Raw genomic sequence first — 25,267 nt, forward strand, 5'->3', positions numbered from 1 at the left:
ACAAGTTTCACACCTTTTAAAACATATTCTGCTTTTCTATTCTGGTAATTAAGTGAATAACTTCACACTTCCCTACATTATACTCAATTTGCCATCTTGTTGCCTACTCAGTTAACCTGTCTATATCTCTTCGCAGTCTCTCTGCATCCTCCCCACAGCTTGTTTTTCCACCTACATTTGTATTATCAGCAAACTTAGATGCATTACTCTCTCTATCTTCATCCGTCGTTAACATATATTGTAAATAGCTGAGGCCCCAGCAGTGATCCTTGTGGCACTCCACTATTTACTGCCTGCCAACTTGAAAATGCCCTGTTTATGCCCACCCATTCCCTCCTGTCTGTTAACCAATCCTCTATCCCTGCTAATATTTTACCCCTAACTCCATGAGTCTTTGTCTTGCCTGTTAACCTTTTGTGTGGCACCTTTTTTTTTATCTGTTTCATGGGATGGGGGCGTCGCTGTCCAGGCCAGCATTTATTGCCCATCCCTAATTGCTCATGAGAAGGTGGTGGTGAGCTGTCTTCTTGAACCTCTGCAGTCTATGTGGTGCAGTCCACAGTGCCCTTAGGAAGGGAGTTCCAGGATTTTGACCCAGCGACAGTGAAGGAATAGCGATATAGTTCCAAGTCAGGATGGTGTGTGGTTTGGAGGGGAACTTGCATGCATCTGCTGCCCTTGTCCTTCTTCCTTCTAGGTGGTAGAGTTCGCGGGTTTGGAAGATGCTGCCTGAGTAGCCTTTGTGGGTTGCTGCAGTGCATCTTGTAGATGGTATACACTGCTGCCACTGTGCGTCGGTGGTGGACGGAGTGAATGTTTGTGGATGGCGTGCCAATCAAGCAGGCTGCTTTCTCCTGGATGGTGTCGAGCTTCTCGAGTGTTGTTGGAACTGCACCTGTCTAGGCTTTGGAGAGTATTCCATCACACTCCTGACTTGTGCCTTGCAGATGGTGGACAGGCTTTGGGGAGTCTGGAGTTGAGTTACTCGCCGCAGGATTCCTAGCCTCTGACATGCTCTTGCAGCTACGGTATTTATATGGCTACTCCAGTTCAGTTTCTGGTCGATGGTAAGCCCTAGAATGTTGATAGTGGGGGATTCAGCGATCGTAATGCTGTTGAATGTCATGGGGAGATGGTTAGACTCTCTCTTGTTGGAGATGGTCATTGCCTGGCACTTGTGTGGTACAAATGTTACCTAGGACACTACCCTGAGGAACTCATGCAGTGATGTCCTAGAGCTGAGATGATTGACCTACCACAACCATCTTCCTTTTGCGCTAAGTATGACTCCAACCAGCGGAGAGTTTTCCCCCTGATTCCCATTGACTCCAGTTTTGCTCGGGCTCCTTGATGCCAAACACGGTCAAATGCTGCCTTGATGTCAAGGGCAGTCACTCTCGCCTCACCTCTGGAGTTCAGCTCTTTTGTTCATGTTTGGGCCAAGGCTGTAAGAGGTCAGGAGCTGAGTGGCCCTGATGGAACCCAAACTGAGCATCACTGAGCAGGTTATTGCTAAGCAAGTGCTGCTTGATATCTCTATCAATAACACCTGCCATCACTTTACTGATGATTGAGAGTAGACTGATGGGGCAGTAATTGGCCAGGTTGGTTTTGTCCTGCTATTTGTGTACAGGACATACCTGGACAATTTTCCACATTGCCGGGTAGATGCCAGTATTGTCGCTGTACTGGAACATTTTGGCTAGGGGCACGGCAAGTTCTGGAGCACAGGTCTTCAGTACTATTGCCGGAATGTTGTCTGGACCCATAACCTTTGCAGTATCTAGTGCCTTCAGCCGTTTCTTGATATCATGCAGAGTGAATTGAATTGGCTGAAGACTGGCATCTGTGATGCTGGGGAATTCAGGAGGAGGCCGAGATAGATCATCCAATCGGCACTTCTGGCTGAAGATTGTTGCAAATGCTTCAGCCTTATCTTTTGCACTGATGTCTGGGCTCCCCCATCATTGAGGAAGGGGATATTTGTGGAGCCACCTTCTCCTGTTAGTTTAATTGTCCACCACTATTCACGACTGGATGTGGCAGAACTGCAGAGCTCAGATCTGATCGCTTGGTTGTGGGATCACGTAGCTCTGTCTGTCGCATGCTGTATACGCTGTTTGTCATGCAAGTACTCCTGGGTTGTAGCTTCACCAGGTTGACACCTCATTTTGAGGTATGCCTGGTGCTGCTCCTGGCATGCCCTCCTGCACTGTTCATTGAACCAGGGTTGGTCCTCCGGTTTGATGGCAATGGTAGTAGAGTGGAGGATATGCTGGGCCATGAGGTTACAGATTGTGGTTGAATACAATTCTGCTGCTGCTGATGGTCCACAGTGGCTCATGGATGCCCAGTTTTGCATTGCTAGATCTGTTCGAAATCTATCCAATTTGGCATGGTGGCAGTGCCACACAACATGATGGAGGGTATTCTCAATGTGAAGACGGGATTTCGTTTCCACAAGGGCTGTGCGGTGGTCACTCCTACCAATACTGTCATGGACAAATGCATCTGCGGCAGGCAGATTGATGAGGATGAGGTCAAGTATGTTTTTCCCTCTTGTTGGCTCCCTCACCACCTGCCGCAGACCCAGCCTAGCAGCTATGTCCTTTCGGACTCGGCCAGCTCGGTCAATCCTGGTGCTACCGAGCCACTCTTGGTGATGGACATTGAAGTCCTCCACCCAGTACATTCTGCGCCCTTGCCACCCTCAGTGCTTCCTCCATGTGGTGTTCAACTTAGTGGAGTACTGACTCATCAGCTGAGGGGGAGCAGTAGGTGGTAATCATAGTCATAGAGTTATACAGCACAGAAACAGGCCCTTCAGCCCATCGTGTCTGTGCTGGCCTTACAGCACCCAACTATTCTAATCCCATATTCCTGCACTTGCAGGAGGTTTCCTTGCCCATGTTTGACCTGATGCCATGAGACTTCATGGGGTCCAGAGTCGATGTTGAGGACTCCCAGGGCAATCCCTCCTGACAGTATACCACTGCCGGCACAGCTACTGGGTTTGTCCTGCCGGTGGGATAGGGCATACTCAGGGATGGTGATGGCCGTGTCTGGAACATTGTAAGGTATGATTCGGTGAGTATGACTATGTCAGGCTGTTGCTTGACTAGTCTGTGGGACAGTTCTCCCAACTTTGGAACAAGCCCCCAGATGTTAATAAGGAGGACTTTGCAGGGTCGACGGGGTTGGGTTTGCCGTTGTTGTTTCCGGTGCCTCGGTCGATGCCGGGTGGTCCATCTGGTTCCATTCCTTATTGACCTTTTACTGGTTAAGTATAACTGAGTGGCTTGCTAGACCCTTTCAGAGGGCATTTAAGAGTCAACCACATTGCTGTGGATCTGGAGTCACATGTAGGCCAGACCAGGTAAGGACAGCACAGTTCCTTCCCTAAAGGACATTAGTGAACCAGATGGGTTTTGACAACGATCGACAATGGTTTCATGGCCATCATGAGACTAGCTTTTTAATTCCATTTTTTTTCAAATTGAATTGAAATTCCACCTTCTGCCATGGTGGGATTCGAACCCATGTACCCAGGCGAATACCCTGGGTTACTAGTCCAGTGACAATACCTTATCGAATGCCTGTTGGAAATCCAGGTATACTACATCAATTGGTTCCCCTTTATCTACCCTATAAGTTACATCCTCAAAAAAACTCTAATAAACTTGTCAAACAGGATCTCCCTTTAGTAAAACCATGCCGACTTTTTCTCATCATACTATGCTTTTCCAAGTGCAATGTTAAGACCAGTATCTTCCAAACAACTGATGTTAGGCTAACTGGCCTGTACTTCCGTTTTCTCGCTCCCTTCTTTCTTGAAAAGCAGTGCAACATTTCCCAACTTCCAATCTGATGGGACCATTTCCAAATCTAAAGAATTTTGGAAATCATAGCTACCGCATCCATTATCTCTGCAGCTATGTCTTTTAGAACCCTAGGGTGTAGGCCTTCAGGCCCTGGGATTTGTCGGATTTTAGTCCCTTAAGTTTTTCCAATACTTTTTCTCTGCTGATATTAATTTCCTCTCTTTAGCCCCTAGATTGCCATTTATTTCTGGTATGAAACTTGTATCTTCTACTGTGAAGACAGACGTCCACCTCTGAGGAGGAAGGCAGCTTAGAGAATGCACTGCCCCGTGACTCCCTTGCGCCCTCCACCAGCACAGATACTTTCACCTTGGTGGTACACACTTGGCTTTAGAATCAGGGTCACAAGCTGGTGAGAGCATGCTGAGCCCCAGGATGATGATGAGCCTCTGGTGTTGTCAGCATAGGGCATGCTGGCATTGCAGAGAGGATTAGGGCAAAATTTAGCAGAGATGCCAGAGGTCATTCATGCCATGACTGCAGCCATGTCTCAGGCCTATGAGCACATGGCTTTCTCCAACGAGAGGTTGGCAACCCTCAATAGAGAGCCATATCCCACAGATCCGTGCTGACCTGCACACCTTTGCCATGGCCATGAACTCTTTGCAGCAGTGGCAAGGCAAGAGAAGGACCAGGAGCCCAGCTGCTTCTGTATTTCCACGTCCTTCTCTGAGTAGGGACGCTCAAGAGAGCCTTCAAAGGGAGGAGGAGAGGCTAACACCGACACCTGGCTGGCCCCTCAGGGCACTTCGAGTGTGATACCAGCTCCTCAGCCTCTCCACCTGAAGCCCAGCTGCAGCAATCTGAACGCTTGAGGAGAGTATGCATCAGTCCAGGACACTTCCAGGCAACCGGAGCCTTCCAGGCCTCAGGCAGCCAAAGGGCGCCTGCCAAAAACATCACAGACCAAGGCACAGCCTGATCAGCAGCCTGCCTCCAGCCCAGCTGAGATCACACCACATAGGAGCACCCACAAACGGATTAAAAAGAGCACATAGCAACACTTTGGGTCTCACGAATGTAGAATATATGTTTGTGTTAAATAATTAAAAGCTCCTTTGTTCAAATTATTAAGCTTCGTTGAATGACAGTCAAGTGCCATTATTCTTATTTGTGAGATGTAAACCTCACCCTTCCCCATTAGGGCCATGCCAATGGACTATAGCCTTCATTAACATGCCAATGTGATGAGAGCCCTTGTTAACATATGCTCTCCCATCCGCTCGCAAGGCAGGGACAACAAATGGAAAGGATGCGACAGAGTTCAGGCATTACGGTGAGCCTTTATTTCGCTGTCTGTGAGTGGACACCAGGATGGCTGCAAAAGGAGGCCTTGTGAGGTTGTCTCTTGGCTCCTTTGCTCATTGCTCTCTCTGTCTGACCTCCTGCCTTGGTACCTGAGAATATGCCATGACCTCAGAGCCCAACCTTGATGATGGCCCACCCTCTGTTCCAGCAGTGTGAGCAAACAGACCCATCAGCAGTTAGCCAACCCTATACTGACTCCCCCCCCCACCCCCCCCAAACACACACAGCCCCCTTGCAGAGCCCCCAGTATCTCAGACCCCCCCCATACACTGGAGCCCTTTGCAGAGCCCCCAGTACCCCGGACTCCTTTACAGAACCTGCAGTGACCTGGATCTCTTTGCAGAGCCCCCGGTACCCTGAACCTCTTTGTAGAGCCTGCAGCAACGTGCTCCCACAATCTATAAGTATGTGAAGAGAAAAAGATTGGTGAAGACAAATGTAGGTCCCTTCAGGTCAGAAACAGGGGAATTTATTATGGGGAATAAAGAAATGTCTGACCAACTAAATGCATACTTTAGTTCTGTCTTCACAAAGGACGACACAAATATCATACCAGAAATGTTGGGGAACACAGGGCTTAGTGAGAGAGAGGAACTGAAAGAAATCAGTATTAGTAGAGAAATGGTGTTGGGGAAATTGATGGGATTGAAGGCCGATAAATCCCCAAGGCCTGATGGTATGCATCCCAGAGTACTTAAGGAAGTGGCCCTAGAAATAGTGGATGCATTGGTGGTCATCTTCCAAGATTCTATAGACTCTGGAACAGTTCCTACAGATTGGAGGATAGCTAATGTAACCCCACTATTTAAAGTGGGAGGTAGAGAGAAAGCAGGGAATTATAGACCAGTCAGCCTGACGTCGGTAGTGAGGAAAATTCGAGAGTCCATTATCAAAGATGTTATAGCAGAGCACTTGGAGAACAGTGGTAGAATCGGGCAGAGTCAGCATGGTTTAATGAGAGGGAAATCATGCTTGACAAATCTACTAGAATTCTTCGAGGATGTAACCAGTAGAGTTGATGAGGGGGAGCCAGTGGATGTGGTTTATTTGGACTTTCAGAAGGCTTTCGACAAAGTTCCACATAAGAGATTAGCATGTAAAATTAAAGCGCATGGGATTGGGGGTAGTGTATTGTGATGGATAGAAAATTGGTTGGCGGACAGGAAACAAAGAGTAGGGGTAAATGGATTTTTTTCGAATGGCAGGCAGTGACTAGAGGGGTACTGCAGGGATCGGTGCTAGGACCCCAGCTATTCGCAATATACATTAATGATTTAGATGAGGAAACTAAATGTAATATCTGCAAATTTGCAGATGACACAAAACTGGGTGGGAGGGTGAGTTGTGAGGAGGATGCAGAGAGGCTTCAGGGTGATTTGGACATGTTGAGTGAGTGGGCTAATGCATGGCAGATGCAGTATAATGTGGATAATGTGAGGTTATCCACTTTGGTAGCAAAAACAGGAAGGCAGATTATTATCTGAATGGCTATAAACAGGAGAATATGCAGCGAGACCAGGGTGTTCTCGTACACCAGTTGCTGAAGGTAAGCATGCAGGTCCAACAGGCGGTAAAGAAGGCAAATGGTATGTTGGCCTTCTTAACGAGAGGATTCGAGTACAGAAGCAGGGATGTCTTGCTGCAATTATACAGGGCCTTGGTGAGGCCACACCTGGAATACTGTGTGCAGTTTTGGTCTCCTTATCTGAGGAAGGATATTCTTGCTATGGAGGGAGTGCAGCAAAGGTTTACCAGACTGATTCCTGGGATGGTGGGACTGACGTATGAAGAGAGATTTAGTCGGTTAGGATTATATTCGCTGGAGTTCAGAAGAGTGAGGGGAGATCTCATAGAAACCTATAAAATTCTAACAGGACTTGACAGGGTAGATGCAGGAAGGATGTTCCCAGTGATGGGGGAGTCCAGAACCAGGGGTCATAGTCAAAGGATACGGGGAAACCTTTCAGGAACAACTGAGATGAGGAGAAATTTCTTCAACCAGAGAGTGGTGAGCCTGTGGAATTCGCTACCGCAGAAAGCAGTTGAGGCCAAAACATTGTATATTTTCAAAAAGGAGTTAGATATAGCTCTTGGGTCTAAAGGGATCAAAGGATATGGGGCGAAAGCCGAAACAGGCTACTGAGTTGGATGATCATAATGAATGATGGAGCAGGTTCGAAGGGCCAAATGGCCTACTGCTGCTCCTATTTTCTATGTTTCTATGAGTCTCCAAACCCCCATCTTCCCCTATGCAGCAATGCTAAACCTTACCTACCCGTCACATCAATGTGCCCTCTCGCCTTTGTGCAGCTAGGTTTCACGCCATTCACAGAATCGCCCATCAATGGTTAAATTTTTTTTAATGATATTGAAATATATTGAAATCAGCATTACAGCAATTTAAAATAGGTTTCCGTAGGGTTGCAGGGTTAGTGCTGCCATTGTGCCTTCCTGCCAGTGCCAAAATCCGGAACCAACGCGATGATGCCAGATTTCTGAGCGGATGGCAGTGTTGCGATTCTCCACCTCCCCCCACTGCCAACGCCACCATTCCCACCCTTGATGGTCGCACAAAATCCAGCCCACTGTGTTTCCAAATGATTTGCTCTTTCATTTGCGGGTAATTCACCTTTAGGGCAAACAGTAGCCCTTAAAGAGTGTCCAGTACCAGGGGTTCTCCTCAAATAAAGAGGGAGGGGTATGCCTCACAAATTTCAGCAAGGCCAGTCCATTACTCTGTCGCCTTTCTTGCCGCACTGGTAGTAGATAAATCCTTAAATACGCTCCTTTCAATTTCTGCACTAGATTTCTTATACAATGGATTGTTGAATGGACTTTCTATGTTGCCAGCACAGGGTGTTAATTTGATTAGATCACTCCATTAATCATGATTCAGGGCATCTTTCATCATAAAACTCAACACTGTTTAAAGTGAAATAATGACCAGTTACCCATATATCTTTTCTATTGCTTTTATCTTGCTGATAGGAATGTGCAGATTGGCATACCAGTGTTTTACAATGCCTTGACTGCACAAATATTAGTGAGGTGTAGCACTTGGAGAGTTTATTCACAATATGTAGAATGTAAAAAATATTAAGAAAGGTACATTACTCATCTTTGAGTGTAGAAAAATTTGACTCTGGAATTCCAAGCAATGAGTTACACCACTTTTGCATGAATGGAAAATGAATTGCACCTGCTGATGGTCTGAGGAGGTGCTTGCACAAAATTTCCTGGGTCAGTTTATTTGCCTATTGTTTGGAGTGTTGATTAGTGGAAAACCTTTCTAAAATAGGCATAGTTTGCTGGAGTGTGTGGGAATTATAATTGTAGCCTTTAAAAGGCTAGTTTTTGTTAAAAAATTGCAGCAGTAAGCTGGGGGAGCAGTATGTAAGCTATAGGTCGGAATTTTACGCCCCCAAACAAATGGACTGATGGCGGTGGGGGGGACGTTGCTTTTATCCAGAGCCGTCCTTCATCTTCCGATGGCTGGGTGTAGTCCCAGCAGTGTCCACTGCTCCCGGTGGCACTGATGGAACTAAGAGCTGCTGGCCCACTGATTGGCTGGCAGCTCCATTCGGTGGGACTTCCTGGCTGACGGAGGTGGAAGTCCCACCCAAGACCAATTAAAGGCCTGGGGAGCAAAAAATCCTGGTCTGGCTCCCCAGGCTCAGTGGAGGCAGGCTCGCCACCGACTTTTCTGTCTGTGGACGGGGTCTCCCGCCCAGTGAAAATTTCCGGCCATAGTGTTTGGCATAGTGAATTGACAGCTGGCTTGACTGGATGTTTCATGAGTATTTTTTGTGCCACTTTATAACTTATGGCACGCTTTGTTCTGGAGGTTGGAGACATGCAGGAAAGGACCGCATTTATTTGCTGATGGCTTATTCAGTAAGGTGGTCATTATTGACATGGTCCAAGGGGGATGAGGAATGATGTGCTAGGATGGGTGCTGGGTTGGACTTTTATTTGAAGAGGAGGAGGAGTTAAAACATTGGTCTCAAAGGTAGGCAGTATTAAACAGAAGGAAAATCTTCAGTCATGACGTGGGCCTGAAGTTTCAGCCCATCTGCCAGCAGAAATTGAATACTCGTACCCCATAAATTGTGGGCAATGGCTTGTTGCCCCCATTGCTATCTCTATGGCCGTGGAGCCCAGAGTCAGGTGGTAGGTCCATTTAAAATGTAAATTGGGTTCCTATGACAATAGGACCCTGATTGATATTTTTGCACTGAACAGGTTGGAGTATATATCGATCTGATCAATATCAACTCCACTAAGGATGCTGAAGATAAGGTTTCCTTTTTATGGGCTGGGTGGGGGGAGGTATGGAGCAGGAGTGCTCCAGAAGACTGTCTGTATCCAGCCTGGGATGTTCAGTCTGCTTCCCTTTTAAACATCGAAAGACATGAAACATGGCTTAACGAAGGGCAGGAATGCCGCCATGTTACAGGGTTTTCAGACAGGATAGAGAGGGTAATGAAAAAGGAAGGGGGTTGCAGTATTGGTTAAAGAAACAATCTCAGCTGTGAGGAGGGACAATATTGCAGACGTATAACAAATGAGGCCGTATGGGTTGAAATAAGGAACAAAAAAGAGGGTATCACACAGCTGGTAGTATACTATAGACTTCCAAATAGACAGAGGGAGATAGAGGAAGAACAAATATGTAGGCAAATTGCTGAGAAGTGCAGGAATAAGAGTAGGGGTTTTCAACTAAAGCCTGGCTCGGGTATAAAATTAAAACCCGACCCAGGCCCGACTCGACAACAGCCGACCCGAATCCGACCCCAGTCCGAGTCCTTTCATTTTTTTAAAATGCCTGACCCGACCCGAACCCGACACGTATTCGGGTTTGGTCGGGTAGCCAGGCTTTAATCAGAGGTGAGAAGAGTGTGGGGGAAAGAAGGGGAAAGAAACAGCTACAAGTTCCGACATAAAACACTCGAGTGAACTTAACCCCACCTGAAATCCATCAAGTCCAGGAGAAACTGACAAACCCGGGGAAGATACCAGTAACTGCGCTAAGTACAGAACAACTGAGCTCTTGGTTTAATCTATACTTGGTCCAAGGATTTAAAATTATCTGGAAATAGGGAGATTAAACTACCAAACTTGAGTTCTCTGTGGAGATTTTTCTCTGTTCATAAGGTCGGAACTTGGTACAGTTCAGAAGCTTGTTTGTTATATTGCATGATTTCCTGAAGTGGATACTTTTTTTCCCGTGAGGGTCTTGGCGCCTTCGTCTGTTTGAAATCAGTGTTTTTTTTTAACTTTATGATGTTAATTGAACATGGGCAACAACTAGCACCTGTATTCGATCACTGGTGAGAGAGAAAATATTAAGGGGCCTACCATCTTTGAAAGTGGATAACACACCAGCGCCAGATGAAATGTATCCGAGGCTGCTAAGAGAAGCAAGGGAGGAAATAACAGGCTCGGACCATCATTTTCAAATCCTAATAACAACAGAAAATGCTGGAAATACTCAGAAGGTGAAGTAGCACCTGTGGAGAGAGAAACAGAGTTAACATTCCAGGTTGTTAACCTTTCATCAGAACCTGTCCAATCCTCTTTGGCTGTGGGTGTGGTGCTGGGGGACTGGAGCACTACTAATGTTGTACTGTTGTTTATAAAGGAAGGAGGGGATGGACCGACTAATTACGGGTCAGTCAGCCTAACCTTGTGAGAAATTATTGGAAAAAATTCTGAGTGACAAAAGCACAGATTAATCAAGGACAGTCAGCATGGATTTGTAAAAGAAAGGTCGTGTCTGAATAATTTGGATTTTTTTGTGGCGGTAACAAGGAGGGTCAATGAGGGTAGCATTTTTGATATAGTCTACATGAATTTTACCAAGGCTTTTGACAAGGTGTCACATGGCAGATTGGTCAGAAAAGTAACAACTCATATAGGATCTAAGGGTAAGTGGCAAGTTGGATCCAATATTGGCTGAGGCAAGAAGCAAAGTGTAATAGTTGACAGGTGTTTTTGTGACTGGAAGGCTGTTTGCGGTGGGGTGCTGCAGGGCTCAGTACTTGGTCCCTTGCTTTTTGTGGTGTAGATCAATGATTTAGGCTTAAATCTAGGTGGCATGATTAAGAATTGCAGATGATACAAAAATTGATTGTGCATTTGATAGTGAAGAGAAAAGCTGTAGATTGCAGGAAGATGGCAATGGACTGGTCAGGTGGGCAAAAAAATGACAAATGGAGTTCAATCTGGAGAACTGTGTGGTAATACATTTGGGGAGGGTAAACAAGGCAAGGGAATACACAATAAATGGTAGGATACTGAGAAGTGTAGAGGAACAGAGGGACCTTGGAGTGCATGTCCACAGATCCCTGAGGGTAAAAGAACAGGTAGATAAAGTGGTTACGAAGGCATGCGGGATACTTTCCTTTATTGTGCCAAGACATAGAATGTAAGAGCAGGGAGGTTATACTACAATGGTATAAAATATTCATTCGGCCTCAGCTAGAGTACTGTGTAAATTCTGGTTACCACTTTACAAGAAGGATGTGATCGCACTAGGGACGGTAGAGAGATTTATGAGGATGTTGCCAATTTTTGATTATTTTCGGTTTTCACAGTTATTAGCCATTTATTATTCGTGGAGCATCATTTCTAACTAGCATTGATATAAAAATTGTTTAAAATATCTATGTTCAGACGTTATAATCTTAACTAGCTATAATATATACCAGTAAATCTCCCATAGTGTTGCTCACAGTAAGCGAATGAATGCAGTAGAAAAATACATGATATTGCTCAGAATTTCTAGACCAGCACCTTTTATCTCAGCAAGGTCACATTGCTAGTTTGATATCTTGATATTTTTAATGCATTAAAGATCCAAAGTAAATAAAACCTTGTCGAAGCTCAGTTTAAAACAATGAAGTTCATGGTGAATAACAGTTAAAATAAAAATGCAACAAGTAATGATTTTATTATTGTGCATTATGTGGTTTCAGATATGAAATGTTTTGAACAAAAAAATGTTCATTTGAATGCTCTCCAAAACCAGAAAAATGAGTTAAAAGAAGAAATTCTACAACTCCAGGACAAATATCAAGGTTATATAATTATTTTCAGTTTTCACACTTAACAGTCATTTATTATTAGTGAAGCATAATTTCTAACTAGCATTGATATAAAAAATTGTTTAAAATGTTTATGTTCAGAATTTATAATCTTAATTAGCTATATTATTTACCCGTAAATCTCCCATAGTGTTGCTCACAGTAAATCAATGAATAGGATGGGGAGGAAGTAAGGTTCGAGACATAGTATTTTGCATCAGGCTGAGGCTTAAGGTGGGAAGTTAAGTAGCGCACACAGTGCATTGTGGCAGTGCTGGGAAGGGGATCACAGCTTGAGACAGCATCTTCCAAACCTGCGACCTCTACCAACTAGAAGGACAAGGGCGGCAAATACATGGGAACACCACCACCTGCAAGTTCCCCTCCAGGTCACACACCATCCTGACTTGGAACTATATCGCTGTTCCTTCACTGTCGCTGGGTCAAAATCCTGGAACTCACTACCTAACAGCACTGTTGGTATACCTACCTCAAATGGACTACAGTGGTTCAAGAAGGCAGCTCACCACCACCTTCTCAAGGGCAATTAGGGATGGGCAATAAATGCTGGCCTGGCCAGTGACGCCTACATCCCATGAATGAATTAAAAAAAAAGAAACAATATGTCATGGGGGTGATGGAGTGGGTGGCTGGGGCCTAAGTTAGGAATAGGAGAGTGAGCAGTGGATTAGAAATAAAAACACAAAATACTGGAAATGCTCAGCAGATCAGGAACATTTCTGGCATCCTTAATGTTCCCAGTGATGCCAGATGACATGGGCTCTGTTACTGCCAGCGCCATAGAGCCACCTCCTCCATGAGCTCAGGAGATGCAGTCGGCCTTGACCTCTGGCAGTTCTGATCTGCTACTTTCTATTGTGTGCCACCTTGTTCTGAAAGAGAGCGGGCAAAATATCAGTGATTGTGCAGCATTGTGCTCAGGTGATATTCTTGCCATAGCTGAATGGCTGGAATTTTGTGGAAGCTGCAAGAGGTGGGTGTGAGGCTGGCATCATTGGTAAATGTGTGAGAGTGAGGTTATCTGGATGTTAGCCATGAGTCCTGAGTGTCAGGGGCTGCTGCTGGTTGAGTGACTATGGTGTGATGCATTGCACCGCATATGTTAGTGGAGTGTTGGTTAGGAGATGTTATATGAAGATGAATGTTCTGACCTTGATCATCAGTGTGGGATCATGACATTTCTTATGGCAATGCTGCCAGGTCCTTGAGTCCAGACACTGTGTATTGACCCCCCCTCCTCAGGTCCAGACACTGGGCATTGACCTCCCTGGCCACCTGCTCCCACCCCTTTCTAAGGGTGGTCCGCGAGGGCCTCCTGGCTCCCCATGGAACCCTGGCGTCTTCCCTCCTGCCCAATTCCACCACTAATGCCTCCAGTGCTGCATCTGTCACCCTGGAACCCTCTATCTGCCTTGGTGTTCACTTTTCCATCAATTAAATTCTACCATTATTCAGTGCCGCTTCCCTTTAAGAGAGACCTCTCCCTCTCTCCACGGATGCTTGACAGTGACAGGAAGTTGGCTGGCAGGCCAACCAATGTACCCAGAATCTCAATATGCATGCCTATCAGCATTCTATTTGCCGCCCTACTGAGGTCCTCACCTGAGTCCTCTGCAGCAGAACCCGACTGCAACCTCGTTCTCTGGCGAGTTGGGAAATGAATGTCCCTGCCTTATACCCCTTCTCAAATCCCAGCTCACCTTCATCCTGCTAAATGGCATGTTGTGCAAGCTGCAGATGGTATGATCATGGACCTCTTGCTTCCCACCCCATTTTTCCTTCCCTAAGCCTAAACTTCCCTCATCTCAGCCTACCCCTTCTGACTTCCTGCTTTTAGACACCCAAGAACTGTTGCCTGCCCAGTCACAGCAGCCAAAGGAGGAAGAGAGAGTGCAAACAGCACATCATTAATGAAGAGGCCCCGTCACTTGATCTGATACTTGCAGCCTCCAGCTCAGATACTGGCACTGCATGTCTCTCAGAGGCTAGTATAGAGTTAGGATCAGCATATGGTGAGTCATGTGGGCAGGTGTGGGCTGCAGCCAGGCCAAAGGTAAAGGATGGTTTGTTTCCTAGCTCTTCGGAGGGTGAGATTACAGACGGGTTCTGCCGCAGTGGTCTCAGGTGAGGACCTCAATAGGGTGGCACATAGACTGCTGATGGGCATGGTATTGAGACGCTTGGTACCTCCTGTCACTGTTAAGCAGCATGGAGGAGTCCAAATTCAAGTTGGCAGAGGGCATGGTGCAGAGCATGCCCCTTCCGCAGCCCCTGCTCCATCTCCCCAATCATGCTGCAGACCCAGAGGCACTGTCGCTGTTGCTCCCATATGTGCATTTGCCTGTACAGACTCTGTCAGGATGCAGCAGCACTCTCTGGCAAATCAAGGAACTCACCATAGCACATCCAAAAACAATCCAGAGTACTTCCAGACACTTTACAATAGCATTGGGTTATTTTATAAATTAGTCAGCATAAATTTGAGCAGATAAAAGTTGATCCCTAGCTGTAAGATATCAGCACAGTGTAAAAGTCCAGAAAAGCTGGATTTAGCTTCAGCTAGACTGATTGCAATTTAAGTGAGTTAAATGTGTAAATGAAGACAACAAAAATTTGAGCTGAGTAGCAAGAGGTTAATCTCAAATTGTGAAAGGCCAGGACATTATGGAATTCCTCCTCCACAGGAGTGATCAGATATAATTGGGCTATTGCTTAAATTTGAGTTAAATAGTGTTGCTTCCTGCAGCCAACTGCTAGAGCTAGCATAGAACTTCCTGTTGCACTCGAGGGTACTGTAGCCCTGAATTTCTATCTCCTGCTCCTCCCAGATTTCTACAGAGGATATTGAATTATGCAACGGGGATTATTTCTGTTTTGCCAGATACCTGCCTTGTTGGTGAACATAAGAAATAGGAGCAGGAGTAGGCTGATCTGCCCCAGACCTCAACTCCTCTTTCGTCCCAGCTCCTCATAGCCCTCAACTCCCCAATATTTCAAAAATATATCTACCTCCTCTTTAAATACTTTCAGTGATCTAGCCTCCATGACTCTCAAGGGTAGAGAATTCCAGACATTCACTACCTTCTGAGAGAAGAAATTCCTTCGCATCTCAGTTTTAAATGAGTGTCCCCTTATTCTGTAACTGTGTCCCCTAGTTCGAGATTACCCCACTGGTGGAAACATCTTCTCAACATCTACCCTGTCAAGCCCCTTCAGAATCTTCTACATTTCAATAAGATCACCCCTCATTCTTCTAAACTCTAATGAATAAAGGCCTAACCTGTTGAGACATTCTTGATAAGTCAAACCCTTCATCCCAGGAATCAGCCTAGTGAATCTCTTTTGAACTGCCTCCAATGCCAGTATATCCTTTCTTAAATATGGGGACCAAAACTGTACACAGTACTCTGGGTGCGGCCTCACCAACACCCTGTACAGTTGTAACAAGATTTCCCTATTTTTAAACTCAATCCCCTAGCAATAAAGGCCAAAATTCCATTTGCCTTCTTAATTACTTGCTGCACCTGCATGTTAACTTTTTGTGTTTCATGCACAAGAACACCCAGATCCCTCTTTGCTGCACGTTTTTGGAGTCTCTTTCCATTTAAGTAATAGTCTGCCTTTTGATTCTTCCTACCAAAGTGCATGACCTCACACTTTCCTACATTAAACTCCATCTGCCAAATTTTTGCCCACTCACTCAACCTATCTACCCTTGCAGATGGTGAAAATTACCTCCATTGTTTTGCAGGTCTTGAAAATGAGGTGACTAAAGTTGTTTTTGATACAAAAGCTTTAGAAGAAGAAAAAGTAAATGTTTGCCAAAAACCACAGACAGACCATGAGTTTTTACGGTAAGCAGACTTAGGTTTGATTATCTTTACTTTTTAGTTTTCATCCTCTCCTGATTGAGGCTTTTTCAAAATATAATTGGGACATTTTCTCGCTGGTGCAGGAGGTTCCTTTTTCTTGTAACAAATAAATAATTTTTTTTTAACCATAAATTATCACTCTATTTTAAAATTCATTCTTGGAATGAAGCTATACCACATGTAGGCATTGCTGGCTAAGCAAGTATTTATTGCCCATCTCTAGTTGCCCTTCAAAAGGTAGTGGTAGGCCTTCTTGAATTGCTGCAGTCAATGGTGAAGGTGCTTCCACAATGTTGTTAGGTAGTAGTTCTGGGAATTTGACCCAATGTCATTGAAATTTTAGGAAGCTTCTTACATGAATTTAAAGACATGGGTATTCTGCAGCGAGTGACTCACCACCTGACTCCCCAAAGCCTTTCCAACACCTACAAGCCACAAATCAGGCATGTGATGAAATACTCTGCATTTGTCTGGATGAGTGCAGCTTCAAAAGTACTCAAGAAGCTCCACACCATTCAGGAAAAAGCAACCCGCTTGATCGGCACTCCATCCACTATATGAAGCATTCCCTCCACCACTGGTACAACATGACTGAAATGTATACCATCTACAAGATGCACTGTAGCAATCCATTTTCCAGTGGATTTTTATTGCTTGGACCGGGAGCCCGCTAACCGGGGGTTAGTTGCCTTCTTGACAGCGTTAGTTCGCAGATTTTCAAGTTGGAAAACTTATGTAACAGAAGGACCACGTGAAGGTTGCTGTCTCAACCCACCCACATTCACTGAATATCCATATTTTCTGGAAGCCTACTTCAGAAAATGGAGACTCTGACCAAATGCTGCCAAGATTGTGATTTCAGCCTTCCACCTGTACAACTCGAAGGCCAGGGAAGAATTTCGCATCCAGTTCTGTGGCTGAACACTCATCCACGACCCAATGCCAAAATACTTTGGCATCACTACTGACCGTAAATTGACCTACCAGCAACACCTCCAGAACACTGGAGCCCAGGTCAAGCCAAGAGTGAATCCCATGAGGAAGCTGGCGGTACCACCTGGGGTAGCAGAGCCAACACACTACGCACTGCTTCACTCACCATGGTCTACCCAATAGCAGAATACTGCTGCTTAAACTGGCTCAGGAGCCGCCACACAAACGTCAGAGAAATGGCAGATGGAGTTCAATCAGGGCAAATGCGAGGTGATGCATTTTGGAAGATCCAATTCAAGAGTGAACTATACAGTAAATGGAAAAGTCCTGGGGAAAATTGATGTACAGAGAGATTTGGGTGTTCAGGTCCATTGTTCCCTGAAGGTGGCAACGCAGGTCAATAGAGTGGTCAAGAAGGCATACGGCATGCTTTCCTTCATCGGACGGGGTATTGAGTACAAGAGTTGGCAGGTCATGTTACAGGTGTATAAGACTTTGGTTCGGCCACATTTGGAATACTGCGTGCAGTTCTGGTTGCCACATTACCAAAAGGATGTAGATGCTTTGGAGAGGGTGCAGAGGAGGTTCACCAGGATGTTGCCTGGTATGGAGGGCGCTAGCTATGAAGAGAGGTTGAGTAGATTAGGATTATTTTCGTTAGAAAGACGGAGGTTGAGGGGGACCTGATTGAGGTGTACAAAATCATGAGAGGTATAGACAGGGTGGATAGCAAGAAGCTTTTTCCCCAGAGTGGGGGATTCAATTACTAGGGGTCACGAGTTCAAAGTGAGAGGGGAAAAGTTTAGGGGGGGATATGCGTGGAAAGTTCTTTACGCAGAGGGTGGTGGGTGCCTGGAACGCGTTGCCAGCGGAGGTGGTAGACGTGGGCACGATAGCGTCTTTTAAGATGTATCTAGACAGATACATAAATGGGCAGGAAGCAAAGAGATACAGACCCTTAGAAAATAGGCGACATGTTTAGATAGAGGATCTGGATCGGCGCAGGCTTGGAGGGCCGAAGGGCCTGTTCCTGTGCTGTAATTTTCTTTGTTGTAGATGTCCACCTCCGGGAAATCATGAGGATTATTTCTGGAACGTTGAGACCAACATAGTTCCAGTGGCTTCCTGTGCTAGCACACATTAACCTCCTGATGTCCGCAGGGAAAACATTCTCCTCAAAGAACACCACTGGCTGACTGCTAATGAAGCACTCGCATTGACACAGGACCTCAAAAGAAAAAGCACACACTCGCCTGAAATCTTGTAGCCCTACTGGAACGCACTCAACACCCTACAAACTGATGACAGCCCCACCTCTCGATGGAGCACTCCTGGTTGACTGCTACCAGGGGTGGCACAATGGCGTAGTGGTTAGCACCGCAGCCTCACCGCTCCAGCGACCCGGGTTCAATTCTGGGTACTGCCTGTGTGGAGTTTGCAAGTTTTCCCTGTGTCTGCGTGGGTTACCTCCGGGTGCTCCGGTTTCCTCCCACAGCCAAAAGACTTGCAGGTTGGTAGGTAAATTGGCCATTATAAATTGCCCCTAGTATAGGTAGGTGGTAGGGAAATATAGGGACAGGTGGGGATGTGGTAGGAATATGGGATTAGTGTAGGATTAGTATAAATGGGTGTTTGATGGTCGGCACAGACTCGGTAGGCCGAAGGGCCTGTTTCAGTGCTGTATCTCTTTTAAAAAAAACCGCAACCTGGTAACTGACCTGAGTGGTGAAGTCCCAGGTTTCAACCTCCCACGGAAAATCTGGACAACTTGCAACTGAATGAGGACAGGCCAGGGAAGATGTGGCTACTTGCTTCACAAGTGGAACGTGAGAACCAGCTCAAATTTTGACTTTGGCCATCCAAATCAGACCATCGCCCACATATTGAACTCTTGCCTTGAGAGATCCATTCCTGGTGGCACCACAACCATTCACACTGCATCAGCTGTAGACATTGAATGGATTGTTAACCGTGACTTCGAACTATGACAGCTTCCCCAGCCATACGAATATATATACTGTACTAATTTGACAAGGCTTCTTTGACAGTACCTCCCAAACATATAACCTATACCACATAGAGGGACGAGGGCTGTTGCTGGGTCAAAATCCTGGAGCTCCCTCCCTAACAGCACTGCACCTACACAACATGGACTGCAGTGGTTGAAGAAGGTGGCTGACCATCACATTCTCAAAGGGCAGTTAGGGATGGGCAATAACTTCTGGCATTGCCTGCAATGCTCATATCCAAGAACGAATAAATTAAAGAAAGGGGCAGCAGGCACATGGGAACACCACACCTCCAAGTTTCCCTCCAAGTCACACACTATCTTGATTTGGAAATATATCGCCATCGCTTCATCGCTGGGTCAAAATCCTGTAACTCTCCCTACCTAACAGCACTGCGGGAGTATCTTCACCACATGGGCTGCAGCGGTTGAAGAAGGCAGCTCACCGCCATCTTCTCAAAGGCAACAATGCCCACATCTCATGAATGAATGAATTTTTTTAAAAAAACCACAGTTCTATCTGCACAAAGCAGGTTTGCTGAAGAACTGAGAGCTTTGTTATCTATTACAGCAAAACAAAAGGTTTAGCTGGCAGCAGATTCATCTCAGGACTTAGCTACCATGAATCCTCTATGGAGGACCATCTGGACATTATGGAATAACCTCATGATAGAGAAAAGGTAATTATGAAACAGTTGAAGAAAATTGGGCTGCAGGTACTGCCTTGAGGAACTTTTTTCTTTAAAATTCATTCATGGGATGTGGGTGTCACTGGCAAGGTGAAAATTTACTGCCCATCCCTAATTGCCCTGAGAAGATGGTGCTGACCGTCCTTCCTGCAGTCCGCGTGGTGACGATATTCCCACCATGCAATTAGGTAGGGAGTTCCAGGATTTTGACCAAGTGATGATATATGTCCAAGTAAGGATGGTGTGTAACTTGGAGGTGTGCCTGCTGCTCTTGTCCTTCTAGTTGGTAAAGATCACAGATTTGGGAGGTGCTGTTGAAGAAGATTCGACATGTTGCAGTGCATCTTGTAGATAGTACACACTGCAGCCACATTGTGCAGATGGTGGAGGGAGCGAATGTTTAAAGTGGTTGATGGGGTGCGATCAAGCGGGAGTCTTTGTCCTGGATAGTGTAAATGTTCTTGAGTGTTGTTGGAGCTGCACTCATTCAGGCAAGTGAGAATATTCCTTCACATTCCTGACTTGTACCTTGTAGGTAGTGGAAAGGCTCGCCACAGAATATGCAGCCTTTGACCTGCTCTTGCAGTGACAGTATTTATGTGGCTCATCCTGTTATGTTTCTGATCAATGGCAAACCCCCCACCACCAGGATGTTGATGGCCGGGAATTCGACAATGGTATTGCCACTGGAGGTCATAGGGTGGTGGTTAGACTCTCTTGTTGGAGATGGTCTTTGCCTGGCATTTGTATGGTGTGGATGTTCATTGCCACTTATCAGCCCAAGCTTGGATGTTGGCCAGTCTTGCTGCTTCATTATCTGAGGAATTGCAGATGGAACTGGACACCACAGTGATCACTTCTGACCTTATGTTGATGAAGCAGCTGAAGATGGTTGGGCCTTGGCAACTTCCCTGATGAACTCCTGCAGGGACGTCCTGGGGCTCAGATGATTGACCTCCAACAACCAGAACTATCTTCTTTTGATATGGCTCCAGCCAGCGAAGAGATTTCCCCGGATCCCCATTGACTTCAATTTTACTAGTGCAACTTGGTGCCACACTCAGTCAAATGCTGTCTTGATGTCAAGGGCAGTCAGTTTCACCTCCCCTCTGGAATTCGGCTCTTTTGTGTTAATGTTTGGCTCAAGGTCTGGAGCTGAGTGATTCTGGCAGAACCCAAACTGGGCTTCAGTTAGCAGGTTATTGGCAAGTAAGTGTTTGATAACTCTGTCGGCGACACCTTTCATTATTTTACTGCTAATTGAGAGTAGGCTGTTGGGGCAGTAATTGGCCACATTGGATTTGTCTTATTCTTTGTGGATAGGATAACCTTGGCAATTTTCCACTTTGTCAGATCGATACCAGTGTTGTGGTTATACTACAATAGCTTGGCTAGAGTCGCAGCTGGTTCTGGAGCATAAGCCTTCAGCACTACGGCTGGATTGTTGTCAGGGTCCGTAGCCTTTGCCTGTGCTCAATTGTTTCTTGATATCACGTGGAGTGAATCGAATTGTCTGAAGACCTGCAGTAATGTCCTTGTGCCGCGATGATTAGCCACCAATAACCACAACCATCTTCCTTTCCCAACCTGCCCATCTCCCTTCCAGTCTTTAAGTCCCTCCATAAGTGTCAGCCACAGCCCAGTTGGTAGCATTCTCACCTCTGAGTCACAAGGTTTGGGATTCAAATCCCACTCCAGGATGTGAATACGAAGATCAAGGCTGATACCCCATTGCAGTACTGAGGGTGTGCTGCACTGTTGGAGGTGCTGTCTTTTGGATGAGATGTTAAACTGAGACCCCATCTGCCCTATCAGGTGAATGTAAAGGATCCCATAGCACTATTTGAAGAAGAGCAGGGGAGTTATCCCCAGTGTCCTGGCCAATATTTATCCCTCAGTCAACATCACAAAAAAAAAGATTATCTGATATCACATTACTATTTGCGAGAGTTTGCTGTATGCAAATTGGCTCCCTGATTTCCTATATTACAGCAGTGACTACGCTTCAAAAGTACTTCATTACTGTTGAGTGCTTCGAGAAATCCGGTGGTCATTAAAAGCGCTATATGGATGCAAGTCTTTTTTTCTTTTCATAAACCTCTCTTTGCTCACCACTGTTAATCTTTTTCTTTGGCTCACTATTAGTTTCTTATCAAGCATTTGAAGGGTCATGCAACATTTTTTCAATGTTAAATATGCTGTATAAATCCAAGTTGTATGACTCCAGCAACCGGGAAGAGTTCCTTCTGAAGTTAGCTTTTCTAAGGCTTCTTAGCTTTTCTCGGACTCTATTAAATGCAGCATAAATTTCTCAAGTATTTAGTTCTTGCTTGCCCATGCTTGGATCAAGGCTGGAGCCACTGGTTCCGGCAGAAGCCAACCTGAGTGTTAATGAGCAAGTTATTAGTGAGTATGTGCTGCTTGCTGGCACAGTTGATGACTCCTTCTGCTGTTTTGCTGATGATTGGGGAACAATTGGTAGGGCAGTAATCTGCAAATTAGATTTATCATGCTTTTTGAGGATAGAATATAATTGGACAGTTTGTCGTCTGTTGGATAGATGTCAGTATCATAGCTGTACTGGAACAGCTTGGCTGAGATGATGACTGCTTCTGGTTCAGCGCTATATCCGGGATGTTGTCAGGGCCCATAGCTTTTGCTGTATCCAGTGTAGGCTGACACTTTGTAATGTCACATCAATTAAATTTAATTGGCTGCCACTGGCATCTGGCGAGGACTCGGGAGGAGATGAAGTAGCACCATCCACTCAGCACTTTTGGATGCAGAAACCTGTAGACACTTCAGTCTTGTCTCTTGCAGTCATGTACTGGGCTGCGCCATATTTGAGCATGAGAATATTTATGGAACCTTTTCCTTCTGTTAGTTGTCCGATTGTCTGCTACCATTCTTGACTGGAATTGGTAGAGCCACAAAGCTTTGCTCTGAGTCATTGATTATGGGGCCATGTGGCTCTATCTAGCATGCTGCTTTTGGTGTTCAGTGTGCAGGTATCCCTGTGTGAAAGTTTTACTAGCTTGGTACCACATATCATAGTGCTGCTGCTGGCATGCCATTCTATACTCTCCATTGAACCAGGCTTCAATCCTTGCTGATCTCCCATAGTTTCTTGTGAATTCTCCCAGTTTTGGATTACTAGATCTGACCTTGATTTTCTCCACTTAGCACGGTAGGACTGCTACACCATGCAAAAGACACTGTTCCTCACTGTGGAGGTGCGATTTTGCCTTCACAATAATTGTGTGGCAATTCTTTCTACCATTGTTATTGTGGACACGTGAGATAAAGCAAGGAACTGTTAAAAATATTACATGTGTCATAATTTCACACACCATTTTCAAAGTATTATTTTCTAATACTTAAAGGTCTAATTAAGTATAATAACTGTTATAAAAGTATTTCTTGTTGCTGCGACAATTCATTTGTTTTATTGTTTTATAAATTTGTTTGGTAGTTAAAGCCTAAGCCAAAGTCTAGGGAGGTGTTACCCTGCCACTGATAAAACCAGTAGCTGAAACAAATGGAGGGTATTTTCTGTTTGTTCTGTAATCATGCTATGAATTTACATAGCAAAAAATATGAAAATACAGGCTTAGACCTCGCATGCATGGAAGTGAAACGTATCGCGGATAAAACAAAAATAAAGCAAACATGACAACTTTAGATGTCTTAGCCTCGAACCTGTCTGGCTCAGAGTAATTGAAAACATAGAAAACAGGAGCAGGAGTAGGCCATTCGGCCCTTCGGGCCTGCTCCGCCATTCAAAAAAGATCATGGCTGATGGTCTAATTCAGTACCCTGTTCCTACTTTTTCCCATATCCCTTGATCCCTTTGGCATTAAGAAATATATCTATCTCCTTCTTGAATATAATTAATGATTTCACCTCCACTGCCTTCTGCAGTAGAGAATTCCACAGGTTCACCACCCTCTGAGTGAAGAAATTTCTCTTCATCTCGGTTCTAAATGGCATACCCCATATCCTGGTTCTGGACTCCCCTGCCATTGGGAACATCCTCCCTGCATCTAGCCTGTCTAGTCCTGTTAGAATTTTATAGGTTTCTATGAGATCCCCTCTCATTCTTCTAAACTCTAGTAAATATAGGCCAAGTCGACCCAATCACTACAGTGAGCTGGAGTGCGAGTTGGAAACCCTCTGATACATAAGGAACAGGGAGGAGTATCTGGGTAGATTGTTCCAGAGCTCGGTTACACCTCAAATAGAGGTGCAGGATCAGAATGACTGATAGTGAACAGGGGAAGGGGAACACAGGTGAGATGGGGAAGGAGGATCTGCAGAAACTGATCCTACTCAACAGTTACATTGTACTTTCTAAATGTAAGGATAGGGATGCAGAGTGTCGGAGAATAGGTTTACCTACATATCCAACTTACCTGTGCTACTCTATGCTGACTACATGACACTTTGAGTTTATCCTCTGTCTGATGTCTGCCACTTTGCTTCCCCCAATAGGCTCTGCTGCAGGTTCTCGCATGCTGTTTAAATCTGCTGCTCTACGAGCTGCCTCAAGCTTACACAAACCACTATAAGTGTTAAATACAAAAAGAAGCACCTCCTTCCCCCTTTTCACTGAATTCCTACTCTCACCAAATTCTAAACTTCCAACTCTGTTCATGATGCATTCAATTTACGTTACGATCTATGGTTATGCTCTGTGTCTTAGCTGTCATTAAAAATTTAAAAGCCATTCAGTAGACTCAAGCTTTATGTTAATTTTAGTTATCCATTTTGAGACCCCTCTTCCATTTTACCTAAACCTAGAACCTTAATAGCTGTTCTGAGTTTTTCCCTTTCACATGCAACATTTAACTCAATGTTATGCTCGCTGTCAGATAGATGTCCATTCACCATTAGACAGTTGACTAATTCTGGCTCATTTCTCATTATTAAATCTAATATGGCTTGCCCCCTTGTTGGTTCTAAGGACATATTATTGCAGAAAACTATCCTGAAAGCACAAGAAATTTTCTTCCTTTCTAATAAGAGCTTATCTACTTTTCCTAATCTATATGGAAGTTAAAATCCCCCATTACAACCACTCTGCCTTTACTACATTCTTGTTTAATCTCTGCATTGATACACTCTACCACTTCATGGCTGCTACCAGGGGGCCTATACACAGCTCCCACTACATTCTTAAGCCCTTTTCTATTTCTTAATTTGACCCAGAAAGTCTCCATTGACTGCTTACCTCTTGTTACATCCTCTCATCTTTTAAGTGATTTCACCCTTTATCACTAAGGCTATTCCTCCCACTATCATTTTCCCAATCCTTCCTGTAAATATTACAACCTGGTATATTCATTTCCCAGTCCTGACTATCTTGCAGCCATGTCTCAGCAATGGATACCATGTCATACCCTCTCAGATGAATATGTGCCTGCATTTGAATTTGTCCCCCTTATAGTTCCTGTGATTGTATAAAGAACTC

At 45.1% G+C, this 25,267-nt stretch overlaps 1 protein-coding gene across 1 annotated transcript in view; it reads left to right on the forward strand.

Annotated features, from left to right (window-relative positions):
* Window positions 1–25,267, forward strand: part of ccdc172 (coiled-coil domain containing 172) — a 111,720-nt gene that overhangs the window by 75,519 nt on the left and 10,934 nt on the right. The window contains exons 5-6 of the mRNA XM_068053286.1: window positions 12,167–12,268; window positions 16,047–16,149. Coding sequence (XP_067909387.1) covers window positions 12,167–12,268; window positions 16,047–16,149 — 205 coding nt within the window. The remainder of the gene's footprint in view (window positions 1–12,166; window positions 12,269–16,046; window positions 16,150–25,267) is intronic.

This window comes from Heterodontus francisci, chromosome 20, assembly GCF_036365525.1.
Source record: "Heterodontus francisci isolate sHetFra1 chromosome 20, sHetFra1.hap1, whole genome shotgun sequence".
NCBI classification, from domain to species: Eukaryota; Metazoa; Chordata; class Chondrichthyes; order Heterodontiformes; family Heterodontidae; genus Heterodontus; species Heterodontus francisci.